The sequence below is a fragment of the Mesoplodon densirostris genome, chromosome 9 (assembly GCF_025265405.1).
Source record: "Mesoplodon densirostris isolate mMesDen1 chromosome 9, mMesDen1 primary haplotype, whole genome shotgun sequence".
NCBI lineage: Eukaryota > Metazoa > Chordata > Mammalia > Artiodactyla > Ziphiidae > Mesoplodon > Mesoplodon densirostris.
This window is the reverse complement of record NC_082669.1, coordinates 52,281,868-52,302,675: the sequence shown is the minus strand read 5'-3', so window position 1 is coordinate 52,302,675 and position 20,808 is coordinate 52,281,868. Positions and strand designations below refer to the sequence as shown.

The following is a 20,808-nucleotide window of genomic DNA, read 5'->3' as shown; positions in this document are numbered from 1 at the left end:
TATCATTTTCTTTTCTTTCTTTTTTTTTTTACTTTTTAAATATTTTTGTGTTTCATAGAGTCTCCTGAATCTGATAGTTGGTAGTCTTTTGTCAGTTTTGGAAAATGTTCAGTCATTATTTCTTCAGATACTGGTTCTCCTCAATCATATGTCTCTTTTTCTTCAAAGATTCCAATTAACACATATGTTAGACCTTTTCACTCTATTCCTTATGTTTCTTTCGCTCAATTTTTTATTTACCATCCTTATGTCTTTTTGTACTTCAGTCTGTGTAATTTCTTCTGACCTGGCTTTCAGTTTATTAATTTTCCTCTTCATCTATGTCTATTCTATACCTTATATCTTAATCTTGTCGTTGAACTTATTGACTAACTAAAGTTATTAGTAGGAAAATGTCTTATTTAAGTCTCCTGCGGGTCAGTTTCTATTTTCTACTCTTTTCTCTGTTTTCAGTCAGACTTTTAATTTTGATACCTGATTATTTTGTATTGTGTTGGACATTATCACTACCAAAAAATTATAATAATAATTTGAGGTTCTCCATAATTTTATATTTATCCAGGAAACTTTATTTTTGCAGTTAGGCTAGGGGTAGATCACCCTAATCAGTCAGTGGTTAAGATGATTCCAACTTGGGCTTCAGTCCTTGTGAAGTTTGGTCTAATTTCTTCTCCTTCCTTATTCCTAGATTGTAGCCTTTCAGGATCCAGATAAAAGCCTGGCTGTTTTCCAAGACCTCTTCTCCGAGACAGATGATGGACTCTGTTTTTTTTCTTAGCTTCTTTGTGTCAGCTCCTGTTTTCTCTGTCAGAATCAGTAGCTGTCTTGAGGAATGAAGCTGTGCCAAATGTCCAGCCCACCTTTCCTGACTTCTTTCTTTTTCCAGAGCTTGTCCCCCCTCCCCTCAATTCTCACTGCCTTGATATCTTACCAGTGTCTCCAAACATATATATTTTTACATTTTGTTCAGTTTTTCTGGTTGTATTCAGCTGGATGGTTGGTTTTAAAGAACCTAGCCATTCTGGAAATATAACCACATGAAGCTGTTTTGTTGTTCCAGTGGTGATCATTGGTTTGTTTATTTGTTTTTACAAAATATTTCAAAGCAGTTTTTATTTTGACGGTCATATCTCCCAAACCCCTACCTTCACTATACATGTCCATTGTCCTGTGCTGTTAGTGGTGATTGGGTAAAGAGTTTGAGAAATGCAGTGGAAAGAGCACTGACTTTTTAAGCAGGCAGACTTGGGTTCAAATTGTGACTTTTATTGATTTTTGTCAACCTGTGCAAATTATCTGTTAACTTTTTAAAATTTCTGTTTTCTATCTGCAAAGTGGTCATAGTGAGAATGAAAAATGAAATAAAAATTAAAATTTTTTTCAAGCGAAATAAAGTATGGACTGCATCTGGCATGTGGTAGATGCTTAGCAAACGTTTAAAAATTATCTTGGGGAGTTGAAAACTGTAGAATTAGGACTATTCTCATAAGAATTTCATAGGAATTTATAAGTTCACCATGTAGTAGTTATTAGCAAACCCTTAAGAAGAGCCTGTTTCATTGTCGGGCAGTTCAACAGGAATTTGTTGAGCAGCCACTGACCCAGGCATCCTACTTAATCCTAGTGACATATAGATACTGTTCGGGGTCTTGCAGTCCAGTGGGATAACAATGAAAGATGGTGATCAGGTGGCAGCTGCATTCAACACTGCAATGAAGCCTGGGTATTAGAGCGAGGGGTTGGCAAACTTTTCTTTTAAAGGGCTAGATGAGGCTTTGTGGGACATACTGCCACTGTTGCAGGTACTCAACTCTGCTGTTGTAGTGCAAAAGCAGCCATAGTCAACACTGGGTGTATTCAAGTAAAACTTCACTTACAAAAACAGGTGGCAGATAGGTTTGGCCTTGCGGATCCCGAAACAGTGCTGTCTCTAGCCTTCTACAAGCTAAGAATTCTTCCTACATCTTTAAAAGATTGTTTTAATAAAAAGCAAGAAAAAGAATATACAAGACACTATTTGTGGTCCACAAAGCCTGATGTATTTTATTTCTAATTCTTTACAGAAAATGTTTGCTGACCCCTGATGAGAGTAGGTAATGATTACTACCAAAAGAGAAAAAGGGTAAATATAAGTATTTTGATAGCAAAGAAAGAAAAAGAACGTGGCAAGCAGGCTTGGGTCCATGCAGGATCCTGGCTAGAAGAACAGGAAATTCCGTGTTTAAATACTGACATATTTGCCCGTGCCCCAGCCCAGCAGTGATCCTCCTAGTTGCTACTCATTTATTGTATTGAATTGTCCATACTGTGTGCTTTTGCAGCAAATAGAGGGACAGAAGTTAAATACTCTTAGATATGTTCTCCTGTATGAAAGGAATTAACTTCCCAGTATAGCTAAAAGTTATCAGTCCTTACTCTTGGTATTTATATTGCTTTATAATTTATAACATCCTGCTAATTTTTTTCTTACAGAAATACATTTTCGGGAAATGGCCTCTAAATCTTGGCTGAATTTTTTAACCTTCCTTTGTGGATCAGCAATCGGATTTGTTTTATGTTCTCAGCTACTTAGTATTTTGTTGGGAGAACAGAGGGACCTTCAGCCTAATATTCTTCATAATGATCCTCATGCTAGGCATTCATATGATAATGAACAGAATCATCTAGAAGGACAGATGAACTTTGATGCAGATGCTAGCCAACATAAAGGTATGGCTTACTTTATTAAGGAGTAAAGAGAAACCATATTTTTCAATCTGTTTAAGTGTTGAGAGAATTGGAAAAAGTTATTTATATGAATTTTATTATATCACTATATCTTTTTATGAAAATGAGCTTAATTCTAGATATTAAATGACAGTTCTTGGTTTGCCTCAGGAGAAGGAAATTGCTAAAACCCAGATTTATTTAGGGTGTAAGATATTAACTTTGAATTTATTTTTAAATAGAAATAGTTCAGAAACCATAATTTGGGGAAAGGCAAGACTTTCAAGTTAGATTTGTTTCTAAAATTTTTAATTTTGTTATCATGGTTCATATCTGTGTTTGCTATCATCTTGTTTTAATCTTGGTTTTTGCTTAGTCTTGTTTTCCTAGAAAAGCTCAAGAGGTATATATAAATCTCAATTTATATTTTATCAGTAGCTAACGTAACTAATCTTTTCTTGTTTTGAGAGGCATAAAAAATTAGGGAAGTAGAAAACTAGGAATGTTTTATATATAATGACTTCATTTTCTCCTGGTCTTCTACCTCTATCCAGATGTTCTGAATTATGTCCTCTATGTGCCCCTTAAATGTTGGTTTTCTCCAAGTTTCTGTCCTTTGGCTCTTTCTTTGCCTGTGTGATGTCATCAATCCCCATAATTTTAGTTTCCATCTGTTCCTTGCTGGCTTTACCTTAGCCTAGTTCCAGACACTACGAGAAGACATTCAGAATTCAAAGATCTCTGCAAATTGTGATTTATTTGACAGAAAAGAATACAGCAGCTTGAAAAACCATTGGAATTTTGGAATGCAAGGGTCCCCCATTAAGGGTTTTTTCTCTTATCTTTTTGGCAGTAAATTGCTTCTTTCCTATCTCTCAAGCTGAGGTTGAGGGCGAGGTATCACATCCTTGTTGAGTTTCATGAACTAGCAAATACATGCATACTATTACAAAGTGTGTCGTGTGTGTGAATGTTTATATGACAGTGATTCAGCTCTGAGCAGCCATGTTCTTATCACAGAGCAGTTTAATCATTGTGCACTTGATCTGTATCATTGCTCTAGGTCTTCAGCTGATCAGTTGGAGCCAGGCTTCTCTACTCCTGGTAGGCTGTACTAGATCAGCCTCACTGCAGGCACATATATTAGGATCTACTTGTCCTACTTGATGGTCCACAGAATGTGGGGTGTGCTAGAGGTCTGTTTCTCTCAGACTTAACATGTGTAAATCACACTCCTTTTCCTTTATAATCCTAAAATTCGCTCTTCCTCCTATTTTTATATAGCTCATTACTTTCTGCCTAAGCCAGAAACTATGAAGTCGTGGTAGGTGCTTTCCTTTGCTTACCAATCAATCCTGTTTCTCATAAATTCTAACAGTCTGCTTCTTTACCGTTTTTTAGGTTACTTCTCTCAATCTGTAGCATGCTTGCCCTAGTTCAGGCCGTATATCCATGTACCTGCTCTCAAGCAAACTTCACCATGCCTTTTGTCCTTTCTTCTTCATTTAAAGACCTAATTTTTGCATCATCTCTTATTTTTCCTGATATTGCCTTATATCCCCTTCTTCTCTATTCTAGCCAACTTCCCATTCCACTGTTCTATAGTGTTTATAAGGCATTGCTTTATTTTACCCTCAGCACATTGAAAGCTTCATACATACCTCTATTATAGCATTTCTAGTATATGGCAAGTATTGGTTTGCATGCCAGGCTCCCATGCTAGAATGAATTCTTCTGCAGCAGGACATGTGTCTTATTCATCTTTTTATCTCCTGTACCAGCACATGCCTACTACAGAGTAATGAATGAATTAATAATTGAAAGAATGAGAAAGACTATCTACCAGGATCCAGCAGTAGGGAGAAGGATGTCTTGCTCTAAGTGAAACATATTGGGGATTGCTGCTTCCACCACTTTCCCCACCATCCAGGATTTGGTATATGTGTACAGCTAAGAGATTGGGCTCCTCAAGTATATGAAATGTGAATGCTCTCTGACTGAAAAGAGGGTAATTTTCTCTGTTTTTGGATTGTGAATTCTTGATATTCAGAGGGACATGAGAATACTTTCATGCCCTGCCCAATCTTTCCTTCTACTCCCTCTCCATCAGTTAACTAGAAATTTATGCCTCCAGTTGTTAGTTTCTCGCAGGGCTGAGCTTTTGTAACTCACTGGTTGACCTTAACTTTAAGAATGTTTCCTCAGGATTCTGCCTAGAGCAGTGCTACACAAAGTGAGGTTTTGCAGACTCATGCTGATCCACAACTAAATAAGTATTAAAATCAGGATTAAATAGTTAGAAACCTTTATGGTTATTTGACAATAATTTTGAATAAATCTAGAAATAAAAACTTTGGGCTTGTATTTTATATTTATTTTTTAAATTTTATTTTATTAGTAATGCATTTTTAGCATATTTACAGAAGTATAGGTCTCTAACTATTGGAAATAAAAATTGATCCTTCACCAAACACTGATCTGGAATATCATGGTTGGATTCTTCCTCTAGAGCAGTGTTACTCAAAAGGTAGCCTTGGCTTGACAGCCTGTGAATTGTTTGTTACCTGTCTGCATCCTAATAAGGATGTTGCACCAGGCTCAGTTTAGTAACTCAGTTAAGCTCACTGCTGAGTTAAGTGGACGTTTTGATAGGCTGTATTAAAACTTCCTCTATGAAAGAGGTAACATGTTGCTTTATATTCTGGCATAAGCTCCCTATTTCTTTGCAAACTAGTGCTTTGAAAAACACTGCTCTAGACAATCTTGGAAATACTACCTCTACCTGTTCTGTTTCTCACTGCTAATTTGCATTTTGGAATGAGGTATGTTACTGTAAGAAGTAATCTCTGCTTTGCACTAACTCTGCTTCTTCGAACAGGGGTAGTCATGAAAGCATTTTTAAAACCACCTCAGGGTACTTGTCGAAATTCTTAACACTAGACTTTTGTGGACTCCAAAATGAACTGCTGTTTCATTAGTTTGTCTTTCCTGCCCTTCAGAAGCGTATTCACAGCAGTGAGAAATTCCTGTCAATGTTCTGTTTCTCTTCAGCTAAATCACTAATGATAAAGAGGTATATGGGGTGGGGGTGGGGATCTTTGAAATTGTTTAAGAAAATGTCTTCTTTGGTATAATTTATTTGGATTTTACAACTATGTAAATTAACTTTAAACATTTTCTGTTTAATAGATGAGAACACTGACATCGCCGAAAACCTCTATCAGAAGGTTAAAATTCTTTGCTGGGTAATGACAGGGCCTCAAAATCTAGAGAAAAAGGCTAAACACGTCAAAGCTACATGGGCCCAGCGTTGTAATAAAGTGTTATTTATGAGTTCAGAAGAAAATAAAGACTTCCCTGCTGTGGGATTAAAAACCAGAGAAGGCAGAGACCAACTATACTGGAAAACAATTAAAGCTTTTCAGTATGTTCATGATCATTATTTAGAAGATGCTGATTGGTTTATGAAAGCAGATGATGATACATATGTTATATTAGATAACTTGAGATGGCTTCTCTCAAAATACAACCCTGAAGAACCCATTTACTTTGGGAGAAGATTTAAGCCCTATGTAAAACAGGGCTACATGAGTGGAGGAGCAGGATATGTACTGAGCAAAGAAGCCTTGAAGAGATTTGTTGATGCATTTAAAACAGACAAATGTACGCATAGTTCCTCCATCGAAGATTTAGCACTGGGGAGATGCATGGAAATTATAAATGTAGAAGCAGGAGATTCCAGAGATACCACTGGAAAAGAAACTTTTCATCCCTTTGTACCAGAACACCATTTAATTAAGGGTTATCTGCCTAGAACCTTTTGGTACTGGAATTATAACTATTATCCTCCTGTAGAGGTAAGTTTAGAAATTTTATTACTGTATAAATACTTAGACTGACTTTTGTTTACTTTAAAAAAAACCATAATGCGTATGTTTCTTTAGTATCAATAACTAAGAATCTACCTTAGTCTTTTTATATCGAATGGCAGTATAACAGAGTAGATGAGAACAAAGGTGTTGGCAGTGATAATTCAACAAATATTCGTACTACTGTATGCCAGGCACTAAGAATATAGCAGTAAATATGGCCAAGTTCCAGTTCTTATGAACCTTACATTCTGGATGAGGAGACATACAATAAACAGGCAGACAAGTCAAGTTATAATATGATTTTAGATAGTGGCAAGTGCCCTGAAGAACAGTAAAACCAGGTAAGAGGATGGAGAGTGACCCAGAGTGGAATGGGGTACTGTAGTTTAGGCAATTAAGGAAGACTTCTCTAAAGGGTAACTTTTGATCAGAAACCTGAGTGAGGTTAGAAAGCAGGCTACGGAAAGATCTGGGTAAAGAGCCTTCACGTCTTTAGGAACAACACATGAAAAGACTTTGAGGTTCAGAAAAACCTGCGTTCAAATCCTGCTCTCCCACCTAATAGCTGAATGACCTTGGATGGACAGAATTTGCCTAACTCCTGAGCCTAAGTTTCCTCATTTGTAAGATGGATCTGATGTACCTGTCTCATTCAGTGGTAGTTACGGTGTAGGACTATGTCTATCACACAGTGAGCACCTAATAAGTCCTAGATCTCACTTGACACCTTAGCTTACATTCTTGAGAATTTTATCTAAAATACATTATTTTACTAAATATTTCAGATGTATAGCTAAATATTTGAGAAGGATATACTATTTTGTACCCAACAACCAACTTTACCAAATATTAATCTTTTGTCACATTTGCTTCAGATTTTTTTTTTTAAAGAAAAAGATATAGAATTAGGTGAGGCCTATGTACCCTCCCCAGTCTAGTTCTCTTACCTCCTTCCTCAGAGTTAACCACTATCATGAGTTTAGTACTTAAAATAATCATGCGTGTTTTTATATTTTTCCTACATGTTTATGAATCCATAAATAATGTATAGGATATTGTTTTGCAGGTCTTTAAATAAGTGGAATTATACCTCATGTATACTTGAACATATGCCTTTTTTTTTTTTTTTTTTCTTTTTGCGGTATGCGGGCCTCTCACTGTTGTGGCCTCTCCCGTTGCGGAGCACAGGCTCCGGACGCGCAGGCTCAGCGGCCATGGCTCACGGGCCCAGCCGCTCCGCGGCACATGGGATCCTCCCAGACCGGGGCACGAACCCGCATCCCCTGCATCGGCAGGTGGACTCTCAACCACCGCGCCACCAGGGAGGCCCCGTATGCCTTTTTTACACATTGAAATTTGTCAACATTAATGTATGTATCTGCTTCATTCATTTAGACTGCTGTGTCATAATCTAATATATGAATATACTGTAACTTACCTATTCTTCAGCCGATGTATATTTAGTAGGCTGTTCCCGGTTTTTCACTATATGAGCATTGCAGCAGTGAATGACTGGAGACCGGGAGTCATGAAACCTAGCTTTTAGACTCAGTTCTCTTGTTAATATGTCTCAAGGCAAGTCGCTAGTGCTCTTCGCCTTCTTGTCGCTGGCCCTAAGGTACAAATAACACACTTTGTGCTACCTTTCTCTTCTTCACAAGCCAATGTTTTTAGATCATCATCTAGAACAGTGGTTCTCAACCGGGGGCTTTTTTGCTTCCCAGAGGACATTTGGCAAAATCTGGAGACCTTTTTGCTTGTTAACTTAGCAGTTGCTACTGGCACCTAATGGATAGAAACCCACGAGACTGTAAACCCACTAGGTGCTAAACATTCCACAATGCACAGGACAGCCCTCACAACAAAGATTAGCCCAAAATGTCAACAGAACTGTGTTTTCAAAACCTTGACCGAGAATATCTGACCCAAGCTTTAAGCTATCAGCTTTAAAAAGGAAAACTTGAAGCAAATCACTGCCGTTTCAGCTCTCAACCACCAGTGTGTTCTTGTTACTTACACAGAAATTATAGCTAATCCTTACGGCAATCCTGCATTTAAGAGGGGACAAAACTGGGGCTCAGGAAAATCAAGTAACTGGTCTATCCTGCTAAGTAGCCTAGGCAGTGTTGCAAATCCACTCTGGTTCTAAAAGCTTGTGTTATTTCCATCATGAGCACCCCTCTCTGATTAATGGGATATGTGCCCCCAAAAGGAGGGTAGGGGATATGTTAGAATAAATATTCTTTTGTTGGGATAAATTCCACTTGAATAAACATTTTAAAACACAGTTTTATGTAATGAGGTTGTTTGAAACCGTATGCTAGCATCTTATCGCTATTAGAGATGTAAGAATTTCCTAAACTATAAAACATATGTATTCCCAAGTGTGCTTTTGATAGTCTATTTTTGTTTTGGTTTTAGTGAGGTACTACTTTGGATGCTTCTTTAGTGTAAACTCTTCTTAAACCATTCCAAGATTACTTGACCTCTTCCCTTCTTAATTCTGTACCCCTTCCCATACAAAAATATACCCAAACTCAAAAACATTACAAATGCATAATAACAAATACACCTAATGCATGTAAGATTTTACTGAGAGTATCTGATATTGAGTACACATAACAGTAACAGCAAAGGGACATCATAATTGTCATTATTTTGTAACCAGTAAAATATCCTACTTTCTCTTTAAGGGTACTGCCCACAGTTCCCACCTACAAATAGGGTATACCCAACGATATACTTTATATTAACAAAATAAATATTTCCATAGTACATATTTTATTTAAATTGTACTAGCTTTTTAAATGGATGGAAAATTTTATGTTCCTTCTATAATAATTTGTGAGTTGTATTGAAGACTGTAAAATGGGCTTGGAAGTTCCAAAATTGACCCAACCTTCTGATATTGTCTCTTCTCTCTCAGGAGGTTCTATATAAACCCAAAGTGAAATCAGACTTCTATTATTACTCATCATTTAAATCGTCTTCTAAGGGAGTTACTGTTTTCAAAGCCATCCTGAGTCTCATACATACACTTCCTCTCTCTAGTAATCACTAAAAATACAGTGTAGAAAGTTTTTTTCTAGAGGTTAGGATGTGAGATATTCTAGTTGATCAAAGAGTTATGTTCTTAAGCTGGTTGTTCAGAACTTTGTGTGCAGTTCCCTTCTCATACCACCTTCTCACTTCCCTAGAAGTAAGTCTATTCCTAGGAATAAAGTCTGTACCCTAGGAATAAAGTCTATTCTCTAGGACTACATACAGTATTCCCTAGCAGTAGATTTTTCACCAGAAAATTTGCAATCAGTCTTAATACAGTGGATTTAAAATAAGTGGATTTTAAAATATTTTAAAACCCTCTACTTGTGAAATTGCCTTTTCATAGGTCAGAAATGATCAAATATGGTTTATTATATTAATTCTTCAGTTTTATTTGCATTAACTCTAATCCATTTGAAACTTACTGATATATGGTTGATGTAGAGAACTCTTGATTTTTCCAAATTGTTAACTAATTATTCCAGTACCATTTATTAACTGAGTCTTGCTTTCATTACTGATTTAAAAATACCTCCTTTATTATCATTCACTATAGCATTGCTTATGGTAGGATTGGTATCTGAGATTTCAGTTCTGTTCTATTTGGTTTTGGCTCAGTACCATATTGTTTTGAACCTTGTAGCTTTACAAAAATTTTAAGTTATTAAGAGTGTGTCTTCCTCTTCTTTATTTCTCCCTCTCTTTTAAATTGTTTTGGCAACTCTCATGTCTTTATTCTTGTGTATAAACTTATTAATTTAGGAACAGTGGACATCTTTGTCCAGGATTTTTTAAGTTCCTTTTAGGTCCCTTAGTAAAGTTCTATACTTTTCTTCAGGTAAATCTTTATTTCTTAAGTATCTCCCTAGGTTTTTAGTATTTTTGTTACTCTTCTACTTGGGCTCTTTTCTTAAAACTTTTTAACTAGTATATACATGAAAGCTAGTTTTTTTTTTTTTTTAAAAAACATCTTTACAATCTGGCTCTGTTCTTGGATTTTTTATTTCTGATGATTTTTCACTCTACTCTCGAGTTTTTGGGGTATCCATAATCATATGCAAAGAACTAGGTATTTCGTTTCTAATAATTTTAGCTGTTTTTAATAGCCTTTTATTGCTTATAAAGCTTAATAATAACAGTATCCTGGCCATCCAGTAAAAAACCAGCGCAATAGAGTATAACATAATTAATGCAGTAAATCTTATCAAAAATATTATTGCAATATTTCAGAGTTATATAAAATTGCTTCCAGAGAGGATCAGTAATTTAATATTAACCGCTCTTATTCTAGTCTTTAGTTTACTATGCACTGGCCACTATAGTAGCCACTAACCACATATGACTATTGAGTGTTTGAAGTATGGCTATCAAAATTTAGATGTACTCAGGTATAAAAGTCATACTTGATTTCAAGGACTTAGCACAAATAAAAAGAATGATTTCATCAATAATTTTAAAAATATTGATCACCTGTTGAATATTAAGAAAATAATATAGATTTATTCAGTTAAAATATATTCAAATTAATTTCACCTATTTTTACTTTTTAAGTATGGCTATTGCATTGTGTGGCTCACATATATCTACTGGACAGAGCTGGTTTGATAATCACAAGTTGACTTACCTGTTTACTTTTCATATTTGTTCCTATTCTTAAATTCCCTAAAGATGTAAAAAGTAGGCATCAGATAATTTTCCAGCATCTACATAGTGGTCCAAGAAACCCACATATCCAGTGTTTGTTTCAAAGGAAAGGTCAGAGAAAATACAGTGGACAATTTCTTAATGATTTTTACTGCACTGTAAGCTACATACTTCCAAACATGAATTATTAAATGTTCAATTTAATAGGTCAATATGAATCTTCTCTGGGAACTTGCCAGACTGTTTTTCTCCCTGGGTCCCTGCAAAGACATTAGAGACTTAAGTTTTCTTGGAGTCATCTGAGTGAACCAGTCTCCAGATACCAATTCTGACCCCCAGATGACCTTGTGACTATTTAAGTCTGGGACCAGTTTTTAAAATTTCTGTTTTCTTTATTTTCTTGCTTTTTCATTCCTCTTTGTATGTTTGTTGCATTTTTGTTATTTTGTTTTTGTCTTGTTTTATTTAAATCTGCTCTCATGCCAACTCTATTAGAAATCTATGAGAATTATATAACTGAACAAAAGTTTAACTTTGACCTACTTACTGAGGGCCACCTGAACTTGATTATTCTGTCAGTAGTAGCTAACATTTATTGAGCATTTACTATAGGTAAAGCGTAGTACCAAGCGTGTGACACACGTTGTCTCCTTTAAGTAAGCATCTTTTGAACATGCGGAAATTGAAGCTTATAGAGATTAAGTAACTTGCCCAAGATTATATACTAGTAGGCAAAATTTAGACTAAAACCTAGGTGTGACTCAGCACTTCCTCTCTTAAATACTATACTGTTTGGGTTGATGTGTCGATGAAGTATTAGGTTGCAGACACATACTGGGCAAGGCTTTGTAGTCATTGAATGTTCCAAAGGTGTCTTTCTGAGGCTGAGCCAAGCAAAACTTCATAGTGAGAAAGTTATGAAGAGAAAGCAAAACTTGGAGAAATAGAGCTTTATCGTTTGTATAGTTGACCCTTTTATTTGAAGAGGTCTCAAGCGTTTTCTTTTTTTGCTAATCCATAGGGCATGAGAGAATATTGTTTCAGTTAGATATACTTCAGCAACTTCATGTTTGATTTTAAATCATTGGGAACTCTGAAAACTCTTGGTTTCTTTCACAGGTCTAATAAATTATGTGCCTCTGCTTTACTTTGCCAGCCTTAATGCTTGGATTCTGTTAAAATTAGTGTTTCCTTTATCAGTATTTGAATATTGTATGTTAACAATGTGCTATTTATTAATAATGCCTGTTTCCACTACTTTTTTAGGGTCCTGGTTGCTGTTCTGATCTTGCAGTTTCTTTTCACTATGTTGATCCTACAACTATGTATGAGTTAGAATACCTCGTTTATCATCTTCGTCCATATGGTTATTTATACAGATATCAACCTGCCTTACCTGAGAAGATGCTAAAGGAAATAAGTCAAACATACAAAAATGAAGATACAAAAGTAAATCAGGAGCCCTTGAAAGAAAAACATAAATGAACAGAGGTAAAATGTCTAGCATTGCACTGAAGAAGAACTTCTCCATTTCTGATATAGAACACTGGAATCCCAGTGAGGAATTCTTTCTAAGTGAACGTTCCATATTAGAAATTTTTCATATGAATGACTGTAAACTGAAGCTTTAAGTGAGCTGTGAAGTCTGTTGAAATGTGTTTTGATACAGTAATATATACATATATGAAAAACTTGTGTTTTTAAAATGGTGGCCAGGCAGAGGAACTAGAAGAGATTTTGTTGCCTGTTCCTGACCACATGTATTATTTTCACTGAGAAACTAAAACAGTTAAATTTGCTAAAACTACACTGCACCATTGTTAGTAACCCACACATGATGCTACACAGATCTGCCTTAAAGAAAATTTAGAAGGAAATATTGTTGCTCGGTGTTGTTTGTAAACTCAAAACATGAGTTTATATTTGCAGTATGATATAAATGAACCAACCCCCCCCCACACACACACACACATGCAACTTTTGTCTAATGAAAATTTTGCTGTGACTATTTATAATTGGCAGTATTTCTTCCAGAATAAGGTAGAATAAGAATGGCACTTGACCTAAAGTGCATTAATAAAACCACATTTTGAAATTATCATGGGCCTTGACTGTATTATATACTTGGTTCTAATTAATAGCTAATCTTTTACTGAGTCCCCGTTGTCTCTTTCCTAAACATGTTTAACCATTCTTGAATGCCATTCTCAACTATTAATATTTATTTACTGAAAGTGTTAATAGCATTCTGTAAACATGCATTTTTAGATATTTTATTCCCAAATTTACCCATTGTTAATTATGGGTAACTAATAAATAGTAAATGTAATGCTGTTTGGGGATGCTTTTCTTATATTAGTGCCACTCTCAGGAATCACTAAGTAACATTTTTAACTGATTATTTAAAACTGTCCAACTACATAATTATAGTTCCTTTCATTCTCATCCTGTTGAGAGATGAGAACTTGTTTGTGCCTTTCATAACTTGTTTAAAGCAGAGTTTTGAGATTCATTTTCAGGCTCTGAGGTGGCTGTTAGTTACACTGGCAAAATAATTTGTGAGATTTTGACCAGAGTTAATTAAAAACATTAAAAAATGCAGAGTGCTTAAACAAATTGAAATATGTCAGATATTAAAAGACCAAATACTTAGTTTACAAATAACAGCCTGAATTTTGATGCTGACTTATTTGGGGATGATTGTTTTGCCAATGGACAGTTGTAAGAGAGCTCAGTCTTTTTTTTTTTTTTTTCCAACTTTATTGGAGTATAATTGCTGCACAATGGTGTATTCGTTTCTGCTTTATAACAAAGTGAATCAGTTATACATATACATCTGTTCCCATATCCCTTCCCTGAGAGCTCAGTCTTGATGACATCAAAAACAAATTCATAAATGTTTCATTCTAATTTTAGTGACCCTCTATTTAAAGAATTTCTGGAAGGAAAGGAAATTTAAAATTTTTGTTGTCTTTAGCAATATCATCTGAGTGTATCATAACAGAATACTTTACAGACTTTCCATAAGATTATCTTAAACGTTACAAATAATTTACATTTCTCTTATATTTTATCATTATGCTAATTTTATGTGGCTGTCATGCCATTGATTCTGCTGCTTAGCTAAATAGTTTATATTTATTGTGCCAAAACATGTCAAAACTATGACCTCTTTCAGTTGTATATTTGAGAGGATGTTCATCTTAGTGGCTAATTATGGATTACTCTGTCAACATAGTGAAAACTTACACCAGTTTTCACCAATTGAATTGTTTTTTGTTATTTTCATGATGATATCATCTGCCAAAATTTCAAGGTGTTCATTCTATTCTTTGAACAACTCTTTACTTTGGTATGGATAGGAATTTATTTGCAGTCCGTACATGCTACTTTTCTGTACTAGAAGTATAAATGGTTTACCATGAACATCCGAAAACCTTAAAATTGATTCATAGGAAATCAACATTGTGATGAATCCTGGGGTCTGAAGTCAGACTGCCTGGGTTTAAATTCTTGCTCCATCACTAGTTTTGTAACCTTGAGCAATTTACTTAATCTCTCTGTGCCTCAATTCCCTCATCTGTAAACTAGGGACAATAATACTACCTACCTCATAGGATTTTTATGAGGATTAAATGAGTGAAAATGTGTATGGCTTTTAAAAACACTGTTTGGCCCAGAGTATGGAGTGCTAAGTATAAAGTTTTCTTATTATTCTTTACCTTGGAGTGTAAATATTTGTTTTAAATGAATGAGAAATCTGCTTTAATCAAATCAGGTAATAAAGGAAATATCTCATATATTTCTTACAATAAGTAATAGCTAGTTTTTATTTGATGCCTACTGTATGGCAGGTAACGTGCTTAGATACTCTGTGTTCATCCTCACAAATTGGGGGTTATTCCCGTATTATAGATGAGAAAACTGAGGCTCAGAAAACTAAAGTCATTTTCCACTGTCAGAAAGCTACTAAGTAACAGAGCTAGGATTTATACTCGAAGCCTGTGTGTTCTTTGCCCCATGTTAGCCTTGAGGTTAATCATTAGCATTATTTCCATTTTTACTTGATGGCATGTGACATCTGATACATTGGCCAGCAGTAGTCAAATTAACCAGCCAAATTGTCATAGTGGTTTTTAAATTGTGGTTATTATACTCTTGCCTGAGGGCTTGTTAAAACGGAGATTTCAAGACCCCAATTCCAGAAATGTTGATTCTATCATGGGACCCAGGAGTATGCATTCTTACCAGATACCCTTGGGTTCTTACCAGATAAGAACTTATCTGGTTCTTACCAGATACCCTTGGGTAGAGAACCTTGGGTTCTCTACCAGTGTGTGGTCCCAACCAGCAGTATCAGCCTCACCTGGAAACTTGTTGGTAGTGCATCCTCTCCTGGGTCTCACCCCAGGCCTACTGAATCAGGAACTCTAGGGGGTAGAGGCTAGCAATTATGTTTAAACAAGCCCTCCAGGTGAGTCTTATTCAGCATTCCCCTAAAACCTGGTGATTCTGATGCAAATCATCCTTGGAACACGCTGAGGATTACTTGCCCCATAAGTAAGGTTATCTTTCAAAAATTTAGATAAAGCATGTTTTAAATGAGTGTAGTTCAGCATCACACTATATTAAATGTAAAAGACTAAAGATAATTTAAAGGGTCAGTGGATCATTCATTTTGGCAAAATTCTTTAGCTGCTTCAGAGTTACTAATATCAGGGCCCACAGTAAAATATAAAGTTTAGTAATTTCATATTGGGGCAGAAAAGTTTCAGTAAATACTAGTCAGTATATATTAATTCATTAAAAGCGTACTTAAATGAATGTCATAAAAAATGTCCACAATTGTTAGTAAAATAATTTTAAATAGAGGTAGCAAAGTACTATTTTATAATGTGCAGAATGTTTTTCTGCCAATTCATACTATCAAAATTTCATCACTTTTCAAGAATCAGTTGACTGTCCTATAGGACCTAATAAAGCAAAAAACTCTCCAAGTATTTGATAGAGCATATAAAACCAGATTTCATGATGATAATGACTTACTGTCTTTTAAATTAAGATTTTTGTCATCTGGGTAAATGATTTTAGTATGGTCTCAAAACAGGCTTTTGCTATCTTACATTCTCCAATATATACTTGTATTTTCAAGTGGGAAGTTCATAGTTGATACAAAGCAGATTTTTATCCCAGAGTTCAATTATTTGTTTTCAAATAAACTTCAGAGGAGTTTTTGTTACTGTAAGAAGATTCAAAAATAAATCACTGACCAATTTTTTTTTTAAGTATGGTAATTGGATTTGAGCATTAAATTTACTAACTGGTTATTTTCATAATTGTTTGAGTATTAATTTTTCACTTCCTTGAGCCCGTTATACTGTATTATTACCAGATTGAGGCTTAAAAAATCCTTCATTTGATTGATTAGATCAGGTCTACCCTTTTATTCATTTAAATTTTCATTTCTTTAGAATATTCTCTGACAATTTTTGCTTCTTTGTATTTATTGCCCTTTATTTCCTTGATAACTTCCATTTTCTAACTACTCTTAATTCTACCTTCACAAGATTAATTAGGCTTTTATTAGTGATTAGAGTTTGTATGTATCACTTACATTATTTTATACCTATTAACGTTAGTTTTCCCTATGAGGTTGGAAGTAAAAATTTGTCTAAGAATAATGCCTGCTGGCTCTCAGGATACTTGACCTACTTAAAAGTCTACGATGTTAAACTAATGCTAGATATACAATTAAATGAAGTAAATTCCCCTTTTCACAAACAAAAAAACCTCATTTGCCTCATCTCTCTATTTATTTATAGTAGACCTGACAGAAGCATACTTAAGAAATCTAGGGGACAACCTGTGGTTTATTTTGTGCTAAATGTAACCTCTGTTGATTTTTAAAAGATGGCTTATGTTTATATATTGGAGTTGAAATAGAGATTTAATTCAAATTAGAATAAGAAATTTTATAAATTCTCTTTAGAGAAACCATTTCAGAGTTGAATAATGCTCTATTTCAATTCCTTTACCTCTCTAGTTTTTAGTTTATATGTGTTAAGTTTAAATAACTTTGCAGGGCCCTGCAAATTAATAATCCATATAAAGTATATTATTAGAGGGAAACTAATCTTACTGCTAAGCAGTGTGTTATATTACCCAGTGAACATTTGTGTTTTGGAATTTAAAAATTATGTAAGGTAATAGTATCATGAATGATTTAAAAATGTCTGGTGACTTGCTTATTTTAAGTGATCACCAATAAGTCAGAAAAATGTATTTTTAAATATGTTTTTTAAAGTGCCTTTTGAACATTTTTAAACAATGGATTTAAACAACTGCATAAAATAAATTACCATGTTTAAAGCTGTTTTATCTGATTATTTTTAATTGATGTAAAAGTTGTGGGAGAAACATTGCCTTTAATGGGTAGTTTTGGGGTTATTTACCAAAGATATTAAACTATTTTCCCATCAAAGTTATTCAATTTAAATAGGCTTAAATAATTTTTACTGCAACATCTATTATTTTTCTTTAAAGCAACAAAACACTCCACCTCTGATTTTGAATAATGTGCCTTAAAAAACAGAAACACCTACGCTGTAGGCCAGGTAAGTGTGTGTCTGTGTATATATGTGTATAGGTATATGTATGTTATAGAAAGAGGAAAAGATTGCTCTTCTATTTCTTGGTATATTTTGATCTGTCATGTACACTGAGAAATTAATTTATTCAACTAATTATTTATTTAAATAATTGTGCCCAGCATCTACTAGAAATACAGTGGTGAAGAAAATATACAGGATTTCTGTTCTCCTAGAGCCTTAATTCTACAGCTAGACAATAAACAAATTAATAGATGAAGGAGCAAGATATTTCAGAGAATGGTGGTAGGAAAATAAAAGAATGATATGGTAGAGCAATTTTCTGGGTGGGGTGTCAGGGAAGACCTCTGAGGTAATATTTGAGCTGACCTGAATGACAGACATTTTATATGCTTCAAAAGGCATTTATGTCTATGAAGTTCTTTGCTCCTACTATGTAAAAAAATAGTAATAATAATGTTCCCCACCTTTGTGTAATCATGCTTTGGGCATATGTGAAGGCTCATTGAAATGTGATCTATAGGCCAAAAACTTTGTGGTTTTAAGCATATTTCATACAAAGCTCAGGTCTATTGGTATTAGATCGGCCTGGGACTTTTAGGATATGAATAAAAATTGACCTACCTCTTCCTAAGCAAATTATTACAGCTGTTCATAAGGCCCCTGAGGCTAGCCTATCTGCCTCAGTTTTCAGTAACTGCTACCCAATATGCTACTTACTAGTGCCCAAGCACATATATGTATGTACCAACATATATATATATATATATATATATATATATATATATATACATGCAGTGCCATTTGGATTAAGCAGCTTTAGAAAAGCTAAGGAAAGAAATGCTACTTCATGTTGCTTTAGTATCAGAGTTGTGCAATTTAACATATCCAGAAAGTCCCATGTTTTCCAGTCAGTAGTGTTTAGTTGTACTGCTAGTTAATGTCAGAGAAGAGATGTATTTACCTAAATATATACAGGTTTATTACCTATTTTAAGTTTTCCGAAGGTATAATCCTGGAAAGGATACATGATTATTGTTGAATTTATTTTCTTGCTAAAGGAAAGGGCTCTACCCCAAACATATTTTATATTAGATCTAATAATGCTGACAATATAGATTGTGCAAATAGAAATTCCTTTACTGTTTAATTAAGACTGAATGAACCTTTAATAATTGGAGTTAAGCCACATTGACATTCTCCAGATAAGTCTGTATTAGTAAACCATGAAAGTAAACTTTGTCTTGCCATAAGTTTGATTTTTTGCTAATTAATGTTTAGTTATTTTGTCTGGAACTTTAACTACCATAGTTCTTAAAACTATCTTTGTGTTGCATCATTTCTTCTGCCAAAAGAACCACCCATTATTTCTGCTAGTGTTTCTTATATTGTGTTTTAGATATTTATTTTTTCCAGGACTGAAAATTTGTCCAGGGCATTTACACTTTTTTTCTCCTATATATTGCCTCTGTTTAGTGCAGTTGAATACACCTGTTTACTTTGCATTCATGAAATACACATTGTTTTTATTTATTTTTTATGAGATTCAGTCCTAGGACTTTAGCTATTTGAGTTTTCGAATGAATATGTAGTTGAAAGATTAACAGTAGTTCCTCATTTGTAGAACTGCTAGATAATGTGTCTGCACAGAATTAGAGTGCAGTGTCTTAGTCTTAACAACTAATCATTTTGATTTTTGTCAGCTTCAAATCTTTTTTTATAGAACTTTAAACTGAATTGTCTTTCCTCCTTCTATTCCTGTTAACACTGGAATCATACTCCTGGTAGCATTTCAGTTGAATTTCACCTTCCATTATTTTTGTTGTTAGATTGTAGAGAAATGGTAATAAAATCTAGAAAGGAGTTTGAGAGACAAGTAATGATTCAACATTTTCTTTAGTTTTATGCAAGGCTGTCTTCCTTGTATCTGTACTGTTCAGTGGGGTGTATATGTGCATGTGTGTGAGAGACAGGAATAGAAAGGTATGATTATTTTAATAGTTGGATTTTTTCTTTAAAATGTTGAAACTTGCTTTTTCATGCTGTTTAGATTTACATAATAATTTAATTTGATGAGGTGAAAGTATATGCTTAGAAAAATAAGGCATAGAAATGATTGATTGTTTATAAAAATTCTTACAGACCTACTTGCCTGGTTGAATTTCCTCTTCTTGCCTGTGAACTTCTGGCTCTTCGAACCTTCCCCTATTCTTTTCTTCTCTCATTCCATGTCTTTTCTTTTTTCCTCTTCTTCCCATTGTCAGCAATTCTTTTGTTTCTTTAGACTTTTTATTGCCCCCATTTTCTATCAGCAGGTGTGTTTTAAAGACTTAAAAAAAAAAATCACATACCTCTTGTAAATTTCAGTTCCCTCTCACCAGCTGAAGAAACTTTCCTAGAATTGACAGAAACGAGAAGGAAAATTTCCTAGAATTAACAGAAAAGACTCATCAGGGCTTCCCTGGTGGCGCAGTGTTTGAGAATCTGCCTGCCAATGCAGGGGACATGGGTTCGAGCTCTGGTCTGGGAAGATCCCACATGCCGTGGAGCAACTAGGCCCATGAGCCACAACTACTGAGCCTGCGCGTCTGGAGCCTGTGCTCCACAACAAGAGAGGCCGCGACAGTGAGAGGCCCATGCACCGCGATGAAGAGTGGCCCCCCCTTGCCGCAACTAGAGAAGGCCCTCGCACAGAAACGAAGACCCAACACAGCCCTAAATAAATAAATAAATAAATAAATAAATATTAAAAAAAAAAAAAAGACTCATCAAAATCCTAGAATTTTCTCTTTTCTGTGGAAATGTTTTCTTCTAGAACCTGCCCCCAAAAAATATGGGTGCATTTTTTTAAATACTTGAAAACCAGTGAGAATCTGCCTTATTATTTTTAACCCCAAATTGATGGCATCTTGTCTGGCAAAAGTGGTTCGTGAGGT

General features: G+C 34.7%; 1 protein-coding gene across 1 annotated transcript in view; it reads left to right on the top strand.

Moving 5' to 3' along the window:
• Nucleotides 1–17,497, top strand: part of C1GALT1 (core 1 synthase, glycoprotein-N-acetylgalactosamine 3-beta-galactosyltransferase 1) — a 42,258-nt gene extending 24,761 nt beyond the window's left edge. Inside the window, exons 2-4 of the mRNA XM_060108603.1 lie at nt 2,473–2,709; nt 5,896–6,563; nt 12,531–17,497. Of these exons, the coding sequence (XP_059964586.1) occupies nt 2,473–2,709; nt 5,896–6,563; nt 12,531–12,749 (1,124 nt within the window). The 3' untranslated portion in view covers nt 12,750–17,497. The remainder of the gene's footprint in view (nt 1–2,472; nt 2,710–5,895; nt 6,564–12,530) is intronic.
• The last annotated feature ends 3,311 nt before the right edge of the window (nt 17,498–20,808 follow it).